Consider the following 25,317-nt stretch of genomic DNA (forward strand, 5'->3'; position numbering starts at 1 on the left):
GTTTTCCTGCCCCAAACCCAGACCGTTTTTAGGATTCCCAAGTTATTGTTGATTTTATTTTTGAATCTAGGCATTTCTGTTTATCCAGTATGTCGAGGCAACTCACATGAATGGAGCTTCTCATTGCTTCTTAATGTTATTGAAAAAACAGCTTTCCAGACGTCGCAGATTTTTGCTTTATGCTTCCACTTTCCAATCTGAGAGAAAGAAAGAGTATAGAGAAAGAGTAGGACAGACCTGGATTATTTCCTGTGCTCTGGTGGCTGCTCAGCATAGGCTAGCAGCATTACCACATGGCCCGACATACTGACGTCACTGTTGTATCACATGTAGAATGCTCTCTGAAGTTGTTCTTAGAAAGGATGTATGTGATAGAATAGAATAGAAGGGAAGAGAAAGAGAATGTTGGTGGGAAATGGAATGTGGGCTTTTGATTCGGACATTTGAAGCGTACAGAGGTGTTGGCGTTATGAAGGAAGACTTGTAATAAAAGCTGCATTACAAACTACAACAGTCACTGAATGCGTCTCTGCTGAACTGCAGGCCATGGAGCAGCCTCTGCACACTGTTTGCGCAGGACAGACCTCTGCGGCTCCTTCGGAGGTTGCCTCGCTTGCGTTTGCATTCTGCGTCTTGTGTGGAGTGCAGTCAGTCAGTAGTTCTTTGAAGAGTATCAAGCATATTAAAAATTGTGAGAGTCGCATGTGTTGATATTGACACAGTGGCACTGAGGCGCAGGACGTCTTAAAAAATTTATTCAAGGGGTACGGGCCCTGGTCCCCTGCAGAAGAGGGATGTATGAGGTGGGGTACCATTTGTGTGAAAATGAGAAATACTATTCTTTGAGGACATTCAGCCAGGGCCGTTTTGTTGCAATGCGATACTGCCAATTATATCAAGAGACAAGGAAGCTAAGGAGAGAAGGTTGGACTCAAAATATCCCATGCTTGTTTTTCTCGATTTTGAATTGCCTTTAATCATGTGGAACAGGTGTATTTTTGAAGTCGCAATTTTGCACAGTATTGTGATAATACCTGTTACTTTTCCAACCATTCCACCCGCTTGTGTAATATTAGATGTGCTTTAACATTTTCAGATCTTCTGTCAATGACTGATTCTTGGGAAGTTCATGGCGCCTTTTCCCTACTTTTACTTTGCGTGTTTCAGGTGTTGCCTCCTTTGACAGATGTCTCAAATCGTCCTGAAATTGGCACAACTGTCAGGAACAAGCTTGTGCGACTCATGACGCATGTGGACCTTGGTGTGAAACAGATTGCAGCTGAATTTCTCTTTGTTCTTTGTAAGGAAAGAGGTAACTATCAGTGCTTTTGACCCCCCTCCCCGTCAAAATGCGTGGTTTGTTTTAATTACAGAATATTAGCATATGGTAATATCTTTCCGACAGTACACTGAGGTAACAATTCAAAGTATTTCTTACGTAAAATTGTTTTTAGAAAACACTTGTAACTAGTGCATGGTTCACTTTTTGTCACCAAGACACTCTACATATGCTTATGTAGTTAGAAAAGGCCCGTCTGAAGATAAGGCAAGACCAGGTGATTGCCTGATTTGTCACCATTGTTTGGCATCACTGCCAGCCTACCTGCAGTATATGATGCCCCCTCTGACTGTGTCCCAGGGGAAGCCAAATGTCAAATTGCCTTGGGCGGTAACAGTATTCTATAAGGTCCCTTTGCATACTAGCAAAATATTTTTTCATACACAACAGAGTACTCACTTTGTGAGCAGTTGCTTTAAAAGTTAGTGCCTGGATACTCACACTGGTGACAAGCAGTGCTCTACAAATGCATTACATTAAATTCCCTCACTGCTAGAAAAGTCCCATATTTAGAATTTCTGCCACTTAGTGCTTGTACTGTAGATTGTGTCAGTTTAGCATAGCTACACCTAGCAGTTACAGGTTCATCTCCTGTTCAGAGCAAAGTATACATTCCAGTCTGCCACCTGTGGTGTTTGTTCTATTTACAGTATGTATAGATTTATAACTGTTGCTGTTTAGCAGCATCACAGTGCTGGTATATACATGAAGCAATTCAGAACGTCACTGTAAAACAAGTCACGTTGAGAAGCACAGATTTGGATGGATGCTGAGACATATGACATGGCAACGTGATATTGAATGAGAAAATGGTGTGGACAAAGAAGAAAATTAGTGGAGAACTTCCATGATGGAGGTTGATTTAAGTATCTGCTAAAGAGATTAGTTCTGATAAATGATTGGAATATGACAAGTAAATGTAGATAATGGATTTGGTCTCTTGCGCCTCAGTTGGGTATACCCTTATAATGTAGACTGATAATCGTGCTGGTCTTCGCTACACTTTGACCTTCCTACTTCCATCTTGCAAAGATCTTCTTGGCATGCTGTCTTTTTAAGACGACTAACAAGTCAACCTTACTAGCTTTCCTTACTATACAGACTGTGTGGAGACTTGAGAAGAAGATAAAAAATACAGAGGGGACCATCTCTGGTGACCTTAAAGAATTTAAGTTATGATTCCAAATGTGTATTATTGCGAGTTACTCATTGAGCTTTAGTTCCTTTCCAAAGACGATCTGTTCTCTAACTGTCCACTGATTCCACGTGATTTAAAATAAGCTCCTTTTTAAACGGCGTAGACTTCAACTACACTAACGTTGTCATAAGAGGTATGAAAGTTTTGAGCCCTTAGAATACTGAACTTTTCAAATCTTCTCTCTGATGAACCCAACCATTGAAAGCACTCTGACCTGCAGATGGCCTCCTAAAACACGCATTCCTAATTTTATCAAACGTATAGCTGGTGTTTTCAAACTCTTTAAAAAAAAAAAAAATCAACAAAAAACCCTCAATTATATTGGCTTCTTCCTATGCACCTTCTGCAGTCTGCTGATTTATGCAACTACCATGCAAGCGGCAGCTTTTTTTTGTTTGTAATAAAAACAATTTTACTCGTTTTACAATTTTTACAGCAAACAAATCAATGCAAGCCATGAATGTGATCAGATACAGGGTAATGGTAACACCAATACAATCAGGATGCCCGTCTGAAATACCTACTGCAAACTTTCATAGTACCTCTACTTACCCCAGATCTTAGCATGTTTTTGGGTGCAGCCTCAGGCTTCGTAGACACTCTTCTGTTTTTGCACACCAGTCCGTGGCTGCGGCAGGATGTTTAGGGACATTTCAATTGTTAGGTTCTTACTGTTTATCCAAGTCTACATGCCTATGTGTAATGTCCAGTGCCAGCTGCCGTTATGCAAGAAGGGTGTTATGAAAGTTTTTGGAACTAGAAATTCCCTACGATCCTCTTACTGATGTCTCCAGGACCAGTTTATCAGTAGGTTTTATCTCAGAATCGAGACCGGAGCAACGTTTGTGGACATGAAAACGTCACAAGAACCCTCCCCTACTGCACTGCACTGGTTTCAAGCAAATCATAAAAAACAGTATAAAGGCATTGCAGCTTTCAATGTGGCTTCATCAGCCAAAAACTGGTATCATTGCAAGACAGTCAGCAATCAAGCCAGAGCAAATTATTTTTGGCCTTTTGTCTGTTCGGTGTGTTTTTTTGCCCGGTCCACTGCAGTTTCCAGCAGACATAAAAGGTATCTCAGAATGTAAGCTGAGTTTAAGATAATTTACATTCTGTATGAAGGCAGCAGCTGTTCCTGCATTGATGGAAATCAGAGCACACAATTCTCCATCATGGAATTCTTTCTGATATCCATAAACAGTAGTATATCTTCACGTACTACACAAGTTGTCATTCTCTGTTTATCGATTTATATATCTTCTGTATTCCAGACTTAATTCAGCTGGGTTTCAGAGCACTGTAAATCAGATATTGAGTTATCGCTAGAGCTAGTTGAAACAAGCATTTGGAACACAATGGGTCTTGCATTTGCTTGAGTTAGAGATATTGGTGTTGTAAATTCCTAACTGGACGTTTCTTGCCACATAAATTGTACAGAGCAGAGGGAATGTTACCCAAAAGTAACACACTTAAACATAGGTGCGTGGGCTTTTTTTTGCAGTAAGAATCAGTAGAAGACATGGCAAGTGGTCTTTCTGCCAAGGGATGTAGCTCAGTGGGAGAGCACATGCTTTGTATGTATGAGACCCTGGGTTCAATTCCCGCCATCTCCAATGTAGGAAACATTTTGTTACCAAGCAATTTTACGAATTTAATTTAAGTTACCAAATTATGTTACAAGTTTAATTTAAATTACTGCATTTCTTCTCTGCGCTTGCACGAGACATGCAATCTCCCCTCGCTCAGCCATAATTAGTGTTTCACATCGAGCCACACTGTGATGTCACAGTGCCAGACACATTTTGTTTTGTATTTGAAAGATTAATTCCTGTGACGTCACTTGCTGTGATGTCATTGGGTTAGATGTTATACCTTGTTATTTTGAGTCATGTGATGTCATCACTCGTAAGAATTTCAAACATGTGAGTTCTGCCATGCCCATGGGATTCATTTTTCAGTTTATTGCAACTTTCACAACTTGTGTAAAATGTTGAAAGAGCAAACGGAAATTAGTCTAATAAAGGAGATAATAACGTGCATCTAAGACCAAAATCCTCATAGGATCAAAACTTAACTTGAAGGCAGCATCATATGGCAGACACTGACGTCAATAGGGTAGAGTTGTGAAGTTTGAACTGCAGCTGTGAATACAGTATTTTGCTAAAGAGGAAGAAGGCGCTTTAAGATAAAGCTAGGGTTTGTATGGAAGACACAGGCTTGTGAATGAACCCTACAGGTAAGATGCAGGAGTCTGGGACTTTACCATCTTCTACTGTTTGGCATGACGTGCCACTTCATTTAAGTTTGGTAAATATTTAATCACACCTTCTGGTGTGGTGATGCTGGATGGGAGCGGACACCAGCTGCTCGAATAATAGTCACGGGCTGGGTTGTCGGGCGGCACTGCACATGAAAGGGGCACTGTGCAAGGGGGCCAGGTGGAGGGGGGCCGAGCAGGCGCGAATACAGGAGCAGCCGATACGGAGCAGTTGGAAGGGAGGGAGGCAGGGTGCGCGTAGAAGGAGAGATACCCTTCTAAGAGAAGACTGAAAGACTCTGTGCAGATACCAGAGCCAGGCTCGAAGCAGGAGAGGGACGTGAGAGAACATTACATGCAGGAAATAGCAGAAATACGGAAGTAAGGTGTAATGTAATTTATGCTAGTGCGAGCCGATTCAAATCGCCATGGCTGCCATGAGCATGAAGGAGAGACACAAAAGAAACACTCATAGTCAAACATATCGGCAATCATGCAGTTATCCAGTAACAGGGTCAGTCTGCAAGGTGGTAACAAAAACTCCCAAAGTCGGGACAATCGTAAAGCATTTACCAATTATATCAAAGGATTTTTGAAAGGAAAGCCCAGAAACAAATGAAAGTGATGGGCGTGGTTAAAACCCCACAATACTTACAATAGGTCAAAGCACTTGGACGCTTGACCTAAAAACACAAGGCTGTAGAATTATAAGTTGTCACTTCATCTATAAAAAAAATCATTTGTTGGACATTGTGTGGGACTATATGTGCTTTTTAGAAAATATTTACCTACATTTTTACATTTAGCAAATTAATTTTCACATTTTGTCATTTAGAGTTCTGCTATTGCATTGACCCACTAGAGCTTTCGCATATATACATATATGGTAGCTAAGGAAAACTAGACTGCAAATCACTGTATGGGTGGTAACTCCCAGGGCCAGAGTTTCACATCAGAGGGAGCAGTATCAGTATTTGACTGTGATGCATACACACCTTCTCGCCTGGAAACATTTTGTGCGTGTGCTGGCTTCCTACTTTCCCTTGGTTCATACATTCGACCTTGCATCCTACCACCCTTATTTTCTTCCCTTCTTGAACACCTCAGAATATCCTCACTCCTTCTCTTCACAGTTGCTATCTTGACTTGTTTATTTGTGCTTTGTTTTTTTCTGCTCATCTGCTGGTTGGTGTTCCTGGGAGCAATGCTGATATCCTTTTTAACATTTGCTTTCATTGTTGCCAACACCACTGTGTAACAGGACAAGCTACTCCTTCAGATTGCAGGTTCTTGCTCTCTGCACTAAAACCTATTTGGTAATTCTTGTGCAATGACCTACTGGGTATACCTTATTTATTCAGAAATCCCTCCTCCAGGTCACAGTCGCCTAGTAAGACACCAGTCAGTACACTAGTAGCACAGAGTCCCAGTTAGGACTCATGTTTCTTCACTTTTCCACTTCTTTCTCTGGTAAGGTATTGAAGTTCTCAATACCTTCAGAGACTTGGGAGGCTGGGATTCTCAACATATCTCCATCCTTGACCTGAGCGTGAGATCCTATTACTCTTGTGCCAACAGCAGAAAACCTTCTGGAAGCACATGTGGCTAAACTTCACTTCTTTCTTGAGCAAAATTACATTTTAAAGACATCTAGGCTGGCCTTGGTCCCAATCATAGCTCAGATGGCCTGAAAATTGCAGCCCCAGCCAATGTTTGAAAGGCTGCTCATGTTAACCGTGTCTGTCATCAACATAAAGTACTGTTGACCCTAAACTTTTAGTCAACGATCTGTGCATTGTGGGATCTCAGGCCCTGTATTAAATTGGTTTGCTTTGTAGTTAACAGACCGAGAATCATTTGGCCCATTCACTTCAGCTCATATATCCTCAGGCAGGATGATCCAAGGCTATGCCTTTTCACCTTGCATATTTAAGCTCATTTGCACTTTTGGTGTGAATTTTATATCTACACAGTTGACAGTCAACTGCTTTTCAGATTAAATATTTGCTCCATTGATGGTAACCCTATAAATTGGTGTCTTACTGCTGTTGGTAATTGTATGTGAACTCTCCGCCTCAAAGTAGAGACAGATAAAATCGAGAGTTTTAATGCTGGCAGGAACATCTCACAACCTATCTGCAGCCTTCTGATTTTGGTCCCTGTCCCGAACCACCTAACTTTGTGAATAGCAAAAGGCTTTTACATCTTCGTATACATTTTGCCATATACTCCAGCTGCACTAGACATGATTAATGTTACAGCATTTATTTGGACGTTAAGTCATGATTGATCTTCTGGCTTCCGTTCATTCAAAATCGAGCTGCTCGTACTACGGTTGCCACCCTTCATTTCTGTCACATTACCCCAATTCTTACAGCCTTACATTGGCTTCTCAATTAAGGCTTGTTCCATTTTTGTTCAAAGATCCATCTAACGATCAGCTCCCACACTTACTGCTAACCAATTTATCGTACACATGCTTTCAAGAGGTCCTATTTCTTCTTCACCTGTCTTTTGCATCTTCCAAGAGTTTGTACGGCCCAGCTTAATGGTCAAGGCTTTTTTAGTTTTAACTCGATACTTTGGAACTCTCTGCCTTCAGAAATAGCTCTTTACATCTGAGTGTGTTTGGAACATGTCAATGATTTGCTCACCAGTAATGCTGTTCTTATTCACCTTAGTGCCAAGACACCCTCTGGGCGCCGTGCACTTTATAAGCATTCATTAACATAACATACTAAGGTTTTGGACCCACACACAACTATCAGACTTTACAAAACTGGTCTTTAATCTGTGTGGCTTTACCGCACGAGCATTACAACGTGTTGGCTTTTACAACTTTACAATACACGCCTTTACCCTACATTGTATAGTCTTGACTGAATTTTATATTAGTTTGTGGGGGTTTCCAGTAGGTAGTTGTAGTTAGGACCAGGTTTCCATAGAAAACGCATTTTTTGACTTGCCTATATCTTTGGCACAGTTTGACGAATCTTCACAAAATTTCCCCCCCAAAAATGTCCTGTGATTCTTGTTGCACATGGGAAGTTACGGGGTGTTCTGTCCAAGCGGGACTGAGAAAAGGCGGGGGTTCAAAAAACATGTGTTTCCCATGTTAATTCCCATAGGAGTTTTGAACTTGACTATAGTCCAAGCCGCTGAACGTAGATACACAAAATATTGCAGAAAGGTAGGTTTCAGTACGCAGATTACGCTTTTGCATATTTGGTGTAAATCCGTTCAGTAGTTTTTGAGAAATTATAGGGGAAATAAATTTATACATCTGGGGCCGTTTATCCATCGCAACGTTTTTGCGCATTCGCAGTGAATTCTTGAATGCACGCACCAACAGGAATGCTGTAATTTGCTGGCCGCAATCTACCCAGAAAGTTGCAGCCGCCATTTTAGGTAAAGGAACACAGTCCTCAGGGACGAATAATAAAATGAAAAGTGGAATTATGAGTGAGGTTGGAGGCAACCTGACCCCATGGCTGTGATATAGGGGTCTTTCAGGGTCAAATTATGAACTTAACATTTTTTTTTTCCACGCTGCACAATATTCCCAAATACATTGAAACTCTGAGTGCGGCCCCGTGTAACGTCACAACGAATTCACGAGTATCAGTGATTTTTTTTTTTTTTTAAATCACACTCATTCATACAATAAATCATATACTCATAGAAGCACTCAGACATTCATTCACCCACTCACAGACCCTCTCAGAGAGTCATACACACACTTTCAGACCAACTGAAACACTCTTAAACCCACTCACAGACCCACTAAGACGTCACACATCCACTCACATACCCACTTAGACCCTCACACACCCATTCTCACACCCAGAGAGACCCCCACACACCCACTCACAGACTCACTCAGACACTCACACACCCTTTCACAGACTCAGTCACACACTCCAGCACCGCCTTACAGACCCACTCAGAAATCACACATTCACTCACAGATCCTCACACTCCCACCCAGACACTCTCACACACAGACACACCCTCTCACACCTATTCTCACACCCAGAGAGAACGACCCTGTGGCCAACTACCACCCAGGGTCCGTTGGGTATAGGAGTTGGCTACAGGGCCTGGCCACATGCCAGGCCCTGCAGCCGATGCCTGCTGCGCTTGGCCAAAGGCTGTCACGGCGGTGGCTGGATTCACGTATAGTATTTAAAATTACTTTACAACAAAAAATAAAAAAATAGAAATTCACTGAAAACCCAAAGGTTACAGAGATGTTATAGTTAGGAAATAGACAAAAAAAAATACATAGAAATTCACAGGAAAAAACAAAGGTTACAGGGACGTTATATTTAGGTTCTGAATTTACTTGTAGAAAAACATCGAAATTCAGCAGTTAGAGTTAGACTTATTTCAAGTAACTATAACTTGCGCCCTATATAACCTCGCCATGCATTCCTAATTATCCCAGATATTAGAGCACTCATGACAACCTCTATAAAGTTATAAAAAATATAAATGAAGCATTAGCAGTCAAATTAATGAAGGAAAAACTGTGCATGGTGGGGGGGCCCTCGCATAAACTAAAGTGTTAGTCCTGGGGAGGTGGCAGTCCCTAGGGCCCAGAGGGTAAGTCCACAGGACCTCCCCTTTTATAAACTTTACTCAATTTGCCCCAGGGAGGTGGTGGCCCTGCCTACTATTGAAACAAAACCCTGGGGAGGTGGCGGTCCCTGGTGCATAAAAAAAAAAAAAACAGTAGGGGGCCACCTGTGCCCCTTCCTTTATATTTAACATGCCCCCAGGACCTGGCTTACCCAGACGCTTTATTAAAACAAGCCTGGGAGACTGCGCTTGGTTTATTTTTTTACATTTCTGCCACAAATTTGTGACCCTGTCGCAAATTTGTGGCAAAATATATTTTGTTTAAAAAGTGCTTTTGTCCTCTGGGACCCCAACACCAGAGCTAGTGGTCAGGGTGTCCCTACCCAGGCCCCTTTTCTTTTTTTCAATCTTTGTTTCAGGTACTTGGCTGAAGCGGAGTCCCAAGATGGGACTTTCTTCAGCCAGTAGGATCTCATCGCGAGATTGGGAGGATTTGCTGAGCCTTTCATCCTTATATAAACAAACTTGCATTTTCTTAAATATCTCAAAAACTACTCAATGGATTTACACCAAATAACAAAAAGGGCCTTTTCTGAACCAAGAGCTATCTTTCTGCCAAATGTGGTGTAATTCCGTTCAGTGGTTCGGGCTGTAGTCGTGTTCAAAGTCCCTATGGAAAAATGCATTTTGCATTTTGGGATGCCCCTTTTTTCTGAGCCCCAAATTGACGTATCACTCCCGAAACTTTCCAGACAGCAGGTGAAGTGAGCGTCGTATTTTTTGGGGGAAAAGTTTGTGAAGCAATAGCGCCAAAACTACTGGACGGAATTACACCGCGTTTTGAGAAATTAAAGGGAATCCAAATTTGTATGTATAGGGACGCGAATCCGTCACGAATCGTCACAGCTCCACGCGACAGAAGGAAGCAGTGTGATTGGCTGGTTGCAACCTGTGGAGAAAGTTGCGGCCTCCATCTCATCAACCGGTGCACAGCCAAGGGGATGGAAATAGGGACTGTAGATAGTAAAAAAGGGTCAGGGTAGAGATACTCTGACCCCGTGAGGTTCACCAATGAGTGTCAGAGGGACCCCTTATGAGTTTGAAATGGTTAAAAGCTCTTTTTTACCATGATCGTGCAGTCACAACTCCGTTGAGGCCCCCTGTAACCTCCCTTCCCCCCCAAACGTTGCGACGGAGTCACGAACCCTGGTGAAAATATAAAATGAAATACACATTCCTAGACATGAACTCGCTGACAGACCCACAAAAACATAGAAATTCACTGAAAAAACTAAAGGTTACTGGGAAATTATAGTTAGGAAATAGAATTTAAAAAACATAGAAATTCACTGAAAAAAAACAAAGGTTACAGGAAGGTTATAGTTAGGCTCATATTTTAAATGTACAAAACCATGGAAATTCACCTGTTATAGTTAGTTATCTAAAGTAACTATAACTCGTGCCCTAAGGCAACTATAACTTGCTCCATCACCATGCACTGCTAATTACCCCACAAATTACGGCACTCATGACATCTTTGATAACATCATTGATATTATCAATGTAATATTTGACGAAAAGACTGTGCATGATGGGGGCATGAGTTATACTTACCTTAGGGCATGAGTTATAGTTACTTCAGATAACTCTAATTATAACAGGTGAATTTTTATGGTTTTGTATGTTTAAAATGTGAACCTAACTATAACGTCCCTGTAACCTTCGTTTTTTCAGTGTGTGTATATATATATATATATTGTGTGTGTGTGTATGTATATATAAAAATGTAATGTGTGTGTATGTGTATAAATATATATATAGCTATATATATATATATATATATATATATATATATATATATATATACACACACACACACACACGATGGGCATGTGTAGCTGTAGATACACATGCTTTGCATAAGTCCGCCATCTAGTGTTGGGCTCGGAGTGTTACAAGTTGTTTTTCTTTGAAGAAGGTTTTTGAGTCACGAGATTGAGTGACTCCTCCTCTCAGTGATACTGTGCATGGGCATCGAGTCGTTTGTTAAGATTGTTTTCTTTCCGCCGTTGGGTGTGGACGTGTTTCCTCTCGCTCCGGTGGATCTCTGTTTGGTATTTCTGAACTTTATTCTACCTTTCTATAATATCGTCGGTATTGTTTCGATTGCGTTTCCCATCTATACTCGATCCAATTCAGACCGTCGCGGTCAAATTCTAGCCCTTACAAGGGCCTGCCCTTTTAGGGCCTATTTCAATGTCCGGCTGATGGAACGAACTCAGTTTTGATTCTGTCCTCAGTGTTGCGCTAAATTTCCATACACCGATCAACATTCCGTGTGTAATCTCTGTCTATCTCCTGATCATCGAGGAAAAACCTTGCGACGCTTGCGGATCATTTTGATCTAAAAAGACTCTCTGGGACCGTAGAGTTTGTTGTCTCAAAATTACGTCCAAGTCCACAGAGGACACACCTGATATATTTGGTGAAGAACACTCCCAGGAAAAAGTTTGACAAGGGGCAGCGTTTTCCATCCAAGACTCTGACTCCGATCGACACTCGGATGATGATAGCCACTGCCTGCCTCTGGTGCAGTACGTGAGTACAATTGCCCCATCGCACCACACAAAGATACTTAAAAAGACTCCAGCACTAGTCGTTGGTCCTCCACTGCCATTGGGCCATTGTGTGATTCGAAAAAGTCCGGATGACCAATCTTCGGGCTCGGCACCGAGAACAAAGACTAAAGTGCATTTGGCATTGACCAGACACACTGCTACATCTGTCTCAGAATCGAGCCGAAAGTCAGAAGGGAAAGCTTCAGAGCCCAGAAAAGTAATACCACCTTCAGAGTCGATGTTTTCGGTTCAAGCCAAGCACTCCATACATAAACCTTCGGAGCCTAAGGACACGGGTAACAAGCAAACTACTTCTACCCACAACATTTTGAACATACAACCTATTTTACAGGTAATGGATGCTAAACAGTGAAAACTACACATTCAGAAGGACACAGGAAGAATTGCATCTCCTCCAATGTCCTTTAAGAGGAAATTAACTTTTAAACATACATTAAAGGATGCATGTCCACCAAAAAAGATCTCAGAGGATAAAGAGCAGGAAGAGGCTACAAGACACAAACAGCCTTTAACAACACATTCGCCTGTTCTTTCTTCTACACCACCACCATCATCACCCACATATGAAACATAGTTGTCACCACACACATCTTCACTATCACCACATAGGGATGATTTTAGTCATGACCAGCAAGACAAAGATCCATGGGATATATATGATCCAGATCCCATTCTTCCAAATGATCCAGACTTGTATTCTGCTAGACCTTCCCCACCAGAAGACACTACTGAATATAACCAAGTAATAGCCAAAGCTGCTGCATATCATAAATAGAACAAGATTTCCTCTTTGGCACACTAGCGTCTACCCATAAGCAATATCATTGTCTTCCAATGCTTCCCGGAATGCTCAGACATGCTTCTGATATTTTTCAGGAACCCGTAAAGGCCAGAATTATCACTCCAAGTGTAGATAAAAAATATAAACCTGCACCCTCAGACCCAGTGTTTATAAATACTCAGTTACCACCTGACTCATTTGTCATTAGCACAGCAAGGAAAAGAGCTAACAGTCAGTCCACAGGAGACTCTCCTCCTCCAGACAACAAAAGCAAGAACATAGATGCTGCAGGTAAAAGAGTAGCCTCACAATCTGCAAATCATTGGACGATAACCAACTCACATGCTCTCATGGCTATATGATGGGGCCCACTGGGATGAAATGGAAGAACTCAGTATCTTCCTCCAGAACATCAAAAGAGGGAACAATAAATAATCATAGAGGGGCAAGCAATATCTAATAATGCTATCAGATCTGCTATGGATGCACCTGATGCAGCAGCCAGATCAATCAACACCAGTGTTCGTATTAGAAAACATGCCTGGTTAAGATTTTCAGGGTTCAAACCTGAAATACAGCAAGCTGCTTTAAATATGCCCTTTGACGAAGAACATCTATTTGGCCCAGAAGTTGACACAGCCATAGACAAACCTAAAAAGGATTCTGAAACTGCCAAAGCAATGGGTGCGTTATATACCACACCCACTAGAGCTAACTTTCGTAGACCACAGTTTCGAGGGGGTTTCAAAGCATCGGCCTCAGAAACAGCAAAGTCCCAACAAAAACGGCCCTCACAATTCTATACATGAGGATCTGTTTAGAGGCTCCTACAGAGGATCCAGCAATAGAGGAAGAGGAAAACCATCCACCTCCAGAGGTTCCTCTAACTCAAATAAACAGTGACTTTCTCACCACTCCCACAGAGTACACATCTCCTGTGGGAGGAAGACTGGTAAATTTCTATCCACAATTGCACAACATCACTACAGATCAGTGGGTTCTATCAATTATCCAACATGGTTATTGTCTAGAACTCATTTCCACTCCACCAAACATTCCTCCTTGTTCACACAGACTTACTCAGGAGCATCTCACTCTATTAAAACAGTAGGTACAATCACTACTGCTCAAAGGAGCCATAGAGATAGTACCTATATCCCAACAGGGATCCGGAGTACATTCACTATACTTCCTCATACCAAAAAAGGATGGTACTCTCACACAAATCTTAGATTTCAGACCCTCCAATCTATACATACTTTCAGAACACTTTCATATGGTCACTCTTTAGAACTTCATTCCCCTATTACAAAAAAAGGATTACATGACAGCATTAGACCTCAAGGATGCTTATTTCTACATTCCCATACATCCAGCACATCGAAAGTGTCTAAGATTCATTGTAGCAAGAAAACACTACCAATTCAAGCTGCTACCATTCGGGGTAACAACAGCACCAAGGGTGTTTACCAAATGCTTAGCCGTGATTTCAGCATTCCTCAGAAGACAACACCTACATGTCTTCTTATATCTTGACGACTGGCTCATAAAAGCTAGTCCACTTCAAATTTGTCAACAACATACTCAATACGCCATAAACAGCCTACACAATCTAGGATTCACCATCAATTACCAAAAATTTCACCTGCAGCCATTACAGATACAACCGTACCTAGGAGCAATTCTGAACACTCAATCAACATTGGCTTACCCAAACCCAGTCAGGATTCAAGCATTTCACAATCTCATATCAAAACTACAATACAACCACACTTATACAGTAAAGTTAGTGATTAAACTATTAGGGATGATGGCTTCATGCATAGCAATAGTACCCAATGTGAGACTCCACATGAGACCACTACAGCAATGTCTCTCTCAACAATGGTCTCCGGCACATGGTGAAATTCAGGATCTAGTGTTGTTGGCCCTCCAAACTTACCACTCTCTGCAATGGTGGAATTAGACCAACCTATCCAAAGGGTGGCCTTTTCAGGACCCTGTGCCTCAGACCATAATCACAACAGACGCATCAATGATAGGTTGGGGAGCTCATCTCAACAACCTCACTATACAAGGGGAATGGGACTCAATCCAACAGACTTATCACATAAACCATTTGGAATTACTAACAGTATTCCTAGCACTCAAAGCTTTTCAAACACAAGTCACACACAAGGCAGTGTTACTAAAGACAGACAATATGACCACAATGTATTACCTGCAAAAACAAGGGGGGGGGGAGGACACATTCATCTCAGTTGTCCCTTCTAGCTCAATCAATTTGGAAATGGGCAATTCCCAAAGGCATTCAAGTAGTGGCAGAGTATATCCCAGTGATACACATTCAACTAGCGGATCTCTTAAGCAGGATGCAACAACAAATACACAAATCGAAGATTCACCCACAGGTGTTTCAGCAGTACTTACAAATGTGGGGAACACCCCAAATAGACCTTTTTGCCACAAAAGAAAACGCTAAATGCTAAAGCTTTGCATAAAGGTACCCATACCCTCAATCTATGGGTGAGCTGGTCAGGGATATTTGCTTACACTTTTCCACCTCACCCACTAATTCCATTTCTGATCAAAAAGATGAAATAAATCTCTCTCACCCTGATACTCATAGTTCCCACGTGGACACATCAACATTGGTATACAACACTTTTGGACCTGTCTGTAGTACCACATCACAAATTACCAAAGAGACCAAACTGTTGACTCAAAGGAGAGGTCAAATCCAACATCCAAATCCCAGCATACTCAACCTGGCGATTTGGCTCCTGAAATCATACAATTTGGCTACTTACATCTTTCATCTGAATGTATGGATATTCTAAAAGACACGCAAACCCACAACTAGACAATGTTATGCAGCTAAATGGAAGAGTTTTGTCTACTGTTATCAGCCAAAAAACATTGACCCACTTGAAGCTTCAGTACAGGATATTGTTTGCTGTTTGCTACACTTACAAAAAGCAAACCTTGCATTTTCCTCTATTAGGATCCATTTAACAGCTATATCTGCTTACCCCCAAAACAGACAGCGTTCTTCCCTGTTTAGTATTCCTGTTATAAAGGCTTTTATGGAGGGTCTTAAAAGGGTTATTCCCCCTAGAGTCCCACCAGCCCCTGTGTGGAATATTAATATTGTACTCACAAGACTTATGGGTCCACCACTTGAACCCATGTATTATTGCCCTCTTCAGTTTTTATCATAGAAGGTTGCCTTCTTAGTAGCGATCACTTCTCTAAGAAGGGTTAGTGAAATTGAAGCATTTATTTTACAAGAGGCTTTCTTTCAAATTCACAAAAACAAAGTAGTTCTTAGAACAAACCCAAAATTCCTCCCAAAAGTGGTTTCACCTTTTCATATCAATCAGACAGTGGAATTGCCAGTCTTCTTTCCACAGCCAGATTCAGTTGCTGAAAGAGCTCTTCACACTCTTGATGTTAAAAGAGCTTTCATGTACTGTATAGACAGAATAAAAGATTTCACAAAATCCAAACAACTCTTGTGGCATTTTCACAACCTCACAAAGGGAATCCCATCACAAAAAACGGATTAGCAAGATGGATAGTGAGATGTATCCAAACTTCCTATCTTAAAGCTAAAAGACAGTTACCAGTAACTCCTAAAGCACATTCCACTAGAAACAAGCATTTGCAATGCAATAGGTCTAGCAATTTCTTGAGTTAGAGCTACTGGCATTGTAAATGCATAACCGGACTTTTCTTTCCACATAAATTGGTCAACCCTGCCTCATAATTTCATCTTTTCCTGCCATATAATTCCAGTGGCCGTGCATAAAACTAAAGCACTTCCATTTACCTTCTTCCTCTATCTGCAGCAAAAAATGAAAATGTTGCTCTTTAGCAGCGTTTAGTTGGGCAAAGCTTAAATGAAGCATGCTAACATCGTGTTTACTGAAGGCAAATATGCACTTACAAAATACACGATTTCCACCAAAGAACTGTAGTTAAACCACAAAACACATTGGCCACGCAGAAAATAAATAAAGCTAATGCCTGCATATTAATACAATTGTGTATTTTAATATTTATGTTTACGTGTTGTTTTACTGGTGTGTCCCATATGGTGTTTGGCTTCAATTTAGACTGTTTAGGTGTGACTCATTCCACAAAGTTTTAGAGCATCTGATAACATCGTTGCTGTCAACTGAGCCAGCCAGCCAGCCAGTCATTTACACTCTTTCATCTGGGTGATGCTGCCCTTTCACAAACACATGCTGATGTTTCTGCTCTGTGTTTTAGTTTTCAAGTTAAACATTTGTCTCCCCAGCAGTCTTTTTTTTGTTTGTTAATTTGCTGTAGTTCACAGTGTTTACGAGTAAAGAGTGATTCATGTCCTTATGTTAAAAAATGTTTTCAACAATATAACATCTTGCTGTTTAAACTTTCAGCCTGGCAGCGTGTTTAAAGTTTGGAGTGGAAGGACATTTTCACATGTTAGAGTTTGCATTTCTAATAAATTATTCTTTATTTTTCCCACAGTAAATCAGTGAGGCAGAAAAATAACTGATAGCTCTTTAACGAAAATTGTTTGTGCCCTGCATCGGAACACACTAGCTCAAATTAAGCACTGCAAACTTAATAAGTGTGTCTTCTTTAGATGCAGCTCTTGCTCTACACAGAAGGCTGATTTATTTTGCTTGATAGCAAAGCCATAAGCTTTGTGTTTTTCCCTTACGAGACCCACAATTGCCTTGTTAGCATACACAAAAAGTATGTTTTTTCTATGTTCAGCTGTCACTTTACACCGCACGCTAATAACTGCTGCATACACTTTTACGAGTACTGAATACTAAAGCCGGCTAATTTGAAACTGCAAAAAAGCAAATGTTCCGTTGTTTGTGTTGCGCTTTCATTTTGTTTTTGTTATGACTTTCCCAGGTGTCTCTTTTGGTCAAACTAAATGCAGCGCTGTCGGCAAGAGATGAAGCTTGGAATTATTATAAGGCAGTGTGGAGGGTTAATGTGGTTGCTGCAAAGAACGTGTTGTAGGCAGACCACAGACTGTATTCAATCTTCAAATGTTAAATTAACTCTGGTGATTAATGTTATTTCTGGGGAGAGAATGTACTTTTCTCTAGTGGAAGCTTGGACTAATTATAAGGTAGTGCAGAAGGTCAATGTGCCTGCTGTGAGGAATATGAACAGGGTAGATCAGAACTAGCAACTAATGTAACAAGCTCACACAGAAGGCAGTATTTACGGGCTGCTGGCAAGCAGCGGAAACTTCACTGGAAGGACAGATGGGGATTGTTTTTGTTAAAGCTCTTTTCCCCTTCAGAGGTGTTTCTGAAAGCGATTGAAACCAGGGGCCAGCTCAGCCACTTCGCTCCTGATAGCTGGGAGGATTTTGGTTTGTGAGCCATTTCTAAGCAGTACCATAGTACCCCCATAGTGAAAAACAAAAACATGAGCTGCTCGGCATAAAACATTCCAAAAACACGGGCTGATAAGTTGTGTCCTTAAAATCGAGGCTGTTGTGAGAAGAAGAAAGGGAATAAAAGAGAAATAAGTATAACACACACCAGACATGATCAGTAAACAAGCAATACAAAAAAATGAAAGTAATATAGTTTCACATAAGCAAGCCAATTGCCGCCATGAGCATCAGTGTGAAGAGACAGAAAAGGAAAAAGAAGTTCGATCGCAGTCAAACATATCTGCAAAAGTGCAATTAGCCATGTAACAGGGACGACGGCCAAGGCGGTAACAAAACCACCCTAAGGAGGGCCAAACAAAAAGCATTTACCAACAAAAAGAGAGGATTTTTGAAAGGCAAGCCCATGAACGAGTGATAGTGATTGGCGTGTGGTGGGTGTGGTTAAAAGCTCCGATACATACCAACATGTCAGAAAAGCAGTGCTTGCCCTGCTATTCTCGACCTAAAAAAGGAACTTCCATGGCATTTTGAGGGAATATACCAATGACAGAAATATGTAAAGCAGCCACATGGTCTACACTACACACATTTACTAAATACTACTATGTAGATATATTCTCTCGCCAACAAGCAGTGCTTAGAACACTATTACAAAATTCTTCAACTCCTACAGGCTAGCCACCACTTACTTTTGGGAGGGGACTGCTTTTCAATCTATGCAAAGCATTTGTATCTACAGCTACACATGCCATTGAACGGAAAATGTTACTTACCCAGTAGACATCTGTTTGTGGCATGTAGTGCTGTAGATTCACATGCACTATCCCTCCTCCCCGGAAGCCTGTGGCTGTTGAAGTACTATTTATTGTAAATATGTATACACATTGCATGGACATCTCATTTCTTTACTATATATCTACATGTACACTTACGCACTCTTTACTTCACCCTCCTGCTGGAAAACAATCTAACAAACAACTCAATGCCCATGCACAGTGTCATAGAGAGGAGGAGTCACTTGATCTTGTGACTCAAAAGCCTTCTTAGAAGAAAAACAACTTGTAACACTCCGAGCCCAACACTAGATGGCGGACTTATGCAAATCCTCACTTTACCTCTAACCACTCTTTAACTCCCTTTACCAATACCCACCCTTAAGTATACCCTACCCCTTTTAATTCTATGTACCCCTCAACCCTAAAATTACCTTTAACTCTACCTGCCCCTTAGCCCTAAAACTACCCTTACGTCCGTAACCTGTACCCACCCCTAACCTTAAATTCACCCTTACCTCCCTTTATATCTACCACCCTTTAAACCTAAAACCACCCTTAGCCCATTTGCCTCTTCCTACCTCTTAAATCTACACTCATCCTTATCCCTGTTACCTTTACCCACCTGTAAACCTTTACTCCCTTTTACCGCCTGGAATAGGCTAGCCGTCAGAATAGGCAAACCCCTACATTACTCTCTGCTAATACCGCTGTCCTATCACCCAACCTCCCCTGTCACATATGAAGCAAACTGTTGACAGATGATGCGGAAATATGATCTTACTACTGGGGGGTTGAGATTTATACCAAAATAACATTTTTATTACATGGGAGGCATTGTTTGAGGGGATAGACCCATACTCCTTTGGACATCTTTCTATATATGTGCATTTGTAATACCATGAAGGCAGGAACGACTGAATTTCCGCATGAACCCCCCCCCCACCCTAGACACTGCACACGTTACTCACTTCCACAGGACCTAAACACATCGTTTTGACCTTATACCATGGCTCCCAAGGAGAACCTCCTGCACTAACCGCTAGAGCCCATAACCAGTGGGAATTGGAATTGTGACTCTCCATTACGGAAGACCAGTGGCGGTTTTGCTGTCTGCAAATTGGTGTACTATCACCCAGTATCAGACTGATAACAATACACTATACATTTTTACACAGATTCTATAATACATATGTTAGGCTGCACTGCTTTCCCTTGTGTGCAGATGACTGTTGCACGAGATGCAAGATGAGTGAAGCTGATTTCCTTCACCTGGCATGGATGTGTGCAACAGTGCAAGCATACTGGAAAGAGGTGGAAGATGCATTAGCACTTATGATTGGGCAAAACATCACCCTCCCACCATTAAGAAGACTTCTAGGACATGTCGAAGAGACTTCCCAACACGGTCTTAAATATGTTGCCTCTTATTGGCAAAGCGTAGAATAGCTCGCAGATGAGGAGAGGGAGGGCGCCCAAATTTAAGGATTGGTTGCAGGACCTGATGTATTGCCAGAGACAGATGACAACATATGCTGACCTATTACCCACAACAATCTCGGGCCATGGATATATGGAACCCCTTACACTCTTTCCTACGGACGCTATTGCCGGACACTGAGGCACAGGGCAAGTTCACTGACACATGTAAAAACCGCAATCATGCATGTTGTATTTAGCCTAATGTGCTCACAAGGAAAGGGCCACCTTCACATAGTGATGATACACAACATTGCACTGCTCATCATTACACCACTGAGAATTTGTGAGCCCACACGCCTGGTCATTGTGTAGCGCTACTGCGGGACGAACTACATGCTGACTCAACTGACCTTCTGTCCATAAGCCACCTCACTGCATTCTGATTCACTATCACTAAATCTGTAATGATATAGAGTGAATATTGAAAACCAAATTATCACAGTGGGCACCTGAACAAACTTTATATAATGATGTGACTCGTGCTACTGGTGCCGCTCAGAATCATTGGATGAAGATGTATGCTGATCAATGTCGTCAAACTTGAGCTGTTGTGCTCAATGAGGGTGATTTGATTCTTGTCAAACAAAAGCGAAAGACAGATCCCCATTTGATGTTGAACCTTTAAAAGTTGTGACACAAAGGGACGTATGAAAATGGCGCATCATCCTGGCAAATCCATGACAAGGTACTTATCTAAGTTCAAACATCTGTCTGTCGAGCATCAGTCCCTACTGATTCAGAGGAAACTGACCCACCTAAAAAGTCTGACCAAATATTCAACCCTGTACCTCTGGGGTCCACCCCGGGTAAAGCTCAACTATCTCATTCCACACGGTCTGGCCGATATGTGCGATTACCTAGGCGGCTGATCAAAGAAATATGATGCTGCTATTTGTTCCTGTCTTTTTTTGTGCTTTTTTTATTTAACAAGGGGGGAAATGTGTCTTATACGTGTAAGGACCCTGTACTTAGGGGCCGACTTATGAAGGAAATTCTGTAATCGATATGGGAGATGTCAGTGTGGTCCTAACAGGTATGGGGATATTGTGAGTTAGTTACACGTTGTACGCAGAAGAGTAAATACTTTAATTCCGATCTCCGTGTGTGGTGTGTTCTTATTCATGCTACTGGGCTGGGAAGGACCGGACACATACTTGTGGAGTCAAATACAATAGGGTAAAGGATGCAGTGTAAAGGTAAACCCTATTAAAGTCACTTACCCATCCGTTACCTGCATCATAAAAACTGTGGGGTAAAGACTGCAGGTAAACATTGCATACCCCAAACACAACAATGCCAATGCACCTCTGTCCTGGTCAGCATCGCCTGCTACTATTTCAGTACTTGCTGCTCCAAACAATTCTTCTAATAAACGCGGGAGATAACTTGGTAAGTTAATCACAGCTGAGAACCATCTGCAGGTCAAAGTTCTGCCGTTGCACTTCAGTGCTTATGCACGAAACTTTCCATCTATCGCTTTACCATGCTTAACAAAGGCATTTTAGAGGAATATGATGTAAGAAACTGCACAAAAACTAGCCTACCTCTGTATTCCTGACTCTTAAGTATGGGTATCCTTGAATGGGTAAACTTCCCACACAGACGTTTAAGAAATTGTGACCATTCATTTTTAACTTTTTTTTTATTTGAGCTTTGACATACTTTATCTAACATCTCTCCCCTTCCCAGCCTGTATTTAAACTGGGGTCACTGATATTATATTTCCCACACTTTCAGCAGTGGTTACACTTTGCGATTTCAGCTGTAACTTCGATATGAAAATGACATTACAAATGTTTATGAACATCCTCTAATTTCGGACTGAAAAGGTGTTCACCATATTTGTAGGGATCTTCCTGGTAATTATTTATCGTGCTTTTGGGAACGTCCAGGTGAGCATGTTAAAAATGATGACTGTTTAGTCTACTGCTCATGCTTTCGTAATCTGTGCCGTCAAAATATTAGATGTATTTAAGCACATATTATGCCTTGTGACGCTGGCGTAGATAAGCAGATGTAAATTGCTACTTGGAGGTGTAAATAGAACACCTTAAATATATTTTTGTCACATGGGTGCTTGACTATATTCACTCTTACATGTGCTGGTAATAGGTTGACGCCCTCAGATATAAAGCTTATAACTTCAAGATAATAATACACCATTGAAAAGTCTTACAAATCATGCGTCAAATTGCATAAATAAAAAGTTCTGGCACCCCAATAGTTTTCGCAAAATTTTGATACATTTATCCTTTTTTTGCGGTCTACCAGACTGTCTGTGATGCATCAACGTGATGTAACTGAAGCCTGGAGAAAGTGAATGGATAAAAAATTGACAATGGAAAACATTATTGTGCTTTGCTGTAGAAAAGAAACATTCTCCTTAATTGCCTACTTTCACCTCTTTGAACAGGATGCTACCTTGGGTTATGGATAGATAGTTACACCATACCCTTCTGCACCACTGCTCCTTATTCAGAGCATGCAACATAGGAGATTATGATGATGCAAGTCCCTTTGAAGTTCTGGACCCCAGACATTTGATGTAATTTTGTAATTGCACAAAAAGAAAAAAGAAGAGGAAACATGTAGACCTATTCTCATTGATACCATTCATCTGGAGATGTGCAATACCATACAGCAATGTGAAATGTTGCAGGTACTTGTGCAATGACTGCCACTATCTATGCACTTCTTAGGTCTAGTTGTCAGGGAGATGCCATGTTATCAATGTTTCTAAAACATACAACAGGAAGTGAAGAGCAAAGAGAGTTTTGGGTCATCTCTCTTCAGCCAATGGCTTTTGTGTGTTTTTGATAGTTAAACATTGCATGGATGAATTTTGTTTTGATAGTTAAACATTACATGGATACATTGTCCCTGAGATATGATGTACAGTTTGGTACTGAAAACCAGTGTGTGCTCTTTGACCTATTTAATCTTCAGACAGATAGTCGTTTTATGGCATTTTTATTAGAAGTGTTGCCATAGGTTTTGGAAAAGGCCCTTTGTGCAGAGTTATCCCCAGAATGTTGGCTTCTGACCTCCTGTTTTTTGATCATGTGCTGAATTTCGTTGTTGCTGGCTTTAGGACTCTAGGCAGTTTACTACTGCTGACCAGTGCTAAAGTGCAAGGTCTCTCTGTCTAAATGGTATTGGTGATTGATTTATCCATGATTGGCATGTTTGATTTACTAGTAGGTCCCTAGTATAGTGTCCCATGTGTGCCCAGGGCCTGTAAATCAAATGCTACTAGTGGGCCTGAATCACTGATTGCGCCACCAGCATGAGTAGCCCTGTAAGCATGTCACAGGCCTGCAATTACATTGCCTGCGTGTGCAGTTTTAAACTGCCATTTCGACCTGGCAAGTTAAAGCCTTCCCTTTTACTACATGTAAGTCACCCCTAAGGTAGGCCTAAGGCAGCCTCATGGGCAGGGTGCAGTGTATGTAAAACGTAGGACATGTACTGGTATGTTTTACATTTCCTGATAATGAAATACTGCTAAATTCAGTTTTCACAATTGCAAGGACTATCTCTCCCATAGAGTAACATGGGGATTGCCTTGAAATAACATTTATGTGTAATTTCCCATTGGGGGTAGATAGAGGTATGGAATTTGGGTGCCTCTGAACTCACAATTTAAAAATACCTCTTTTGGTGCCGTTGGTTTTTAAATTGTAAGTTTGAAAATGCAACTTTTAGAAAGTGGGCATTTTGTTGCTTAACCGTGCTGTGAAGGGCTGGCGAGGGAAGGAAAGGCAGGGTCTTGTCCTCTAAAAAGACTTTTCTTTGAGATGTGCTTACTTTAAAGGCCGAAATGGGTATAAGTATTGGAACTCTGACCCTAAAAAGTTAGAATCCTTCTGGACTGAGGACATTCGGCCAGGAAGAAGAGCTGGATGCTGTAGGAGGGACTGCCACTCTGCATGTTTCTTTGCTGTCCTAGCCTGTTGCTTGCTGCTTCTGTTTTGGGAGTAAAATGACTGGTCTTTGCTTTCTACATCCTGTTTCCAAAGGGTCTCCAAGGGCTTGGACTGAGCTTGCCTCTTGTTAGGTCTCAGAGACATCAAATACTTCATCTGCCAGCACTTGGGTTCTCGTGCTAAGAGTCCTGACTTGCATAGTGGTGCCAATTCCAGTTCCTCTGCCCTTGCGAGTGAGTTCTGGTGTAACAAAGAAGAAACAAGGACATCGACTCCAGAGCGACTTCGGAACCAGCACTGCTGTCTAAATCTGTGCCGCGCCTGCAAAAGACCCTTGGTCCCCTCTAAGTGCAACAACTGCAGCAGACTCCGCAGACCCAACGCTGCTGCAGCACCTCCACAGTCCCAGCACAGTGCGACTCTCGAGTGCCATCTTACCGTCTGTCGCACCCCACTCCACCTCAGCACCTGTGGCCCCATGGTGTGATCATGACACTGCAAAGTCAACCCCTCACATCTTGACCTGCTGGATTCATCTACCCCCGCCTTTTTGTAAGGAACCGATGCCTCAACACCTCCCCTGCAACGTTAAGGAGCCAATGTCTCTCCTCCCCTGCCTAGCAGTAAGGAACCGATGCCTCACCTCCCCGGTAGCAGTAAGGAACTGATGCCACACAGGCTCAATCGACGCCTCACCTCCCCGACTCCGTGCAATGTCTTTGAAAATTTGTATATTTGCCTTTGTGTGTTGGACTTTTGTTGTTTTGGTCTTGTTTTACTCAGATGAATATTGGCTATTTTTCTTATCTGGTGTGGAGTACTTTTGTGGTGTTTTCACTGAGTGACTGTGTGTATGTGTGTACAAATACTTTACACATTGCCTCTGAGATAAGCCTGACTGCTTGAGCTAAGCTACCAAGGGGGC

The 25,317-nt window shown here is 41.6% G+C and overlaps 1 protein-coding gene and 1 non-coding gene across 2 annotated transcripts in view; both read left to right on the forward strand.

Moving 5' to 3' along the window:
- RIC8B (RIC8 guanine nucleotide exchange factor B) overlaps positions 1 to 25,317 on the forward strand; it is a 303,924-nt gene that overhangs the window by 187,581 nt on the left and 91,026 nt on the right. Inside the window, exon 7 of the mRNA XM_069228354.1 lies at positions 1,168 to 1,312. Within this exon, the coding sequence (XP_069084455.1) occupies positions 1,168 to 1,312 (145 nt within the window). The remainder of the gene's footprint in view (positions 1 to 1,167; positions 1,313 to 25,317) is intronic.
- Positions 4,082 to 4,153, forward strand: TRNAT-UGU (transfer RNA threonine (anticodon UGU)). Its single transcript has one exon. It is a non-coding gene; the product is annotated as a tRNA-Thr (tRNA).

This window comes from Pleurodeles waltl, chromosome 4_1 (assembly GCF_031143425.1).
Source record: "Pleurodeles waltl isolate 20211129_DDA chromosome 4_1, aPleWal1.hap1.20221129, whole genome shotgun sequence".
Taxonomy (NCBI): domain Eukaryota; kingdom Metazoa; phylum Chordata; class Amphibia; order Caudata; family Salamandridae; genus Pleurodeles; species Pleurodeles waltl.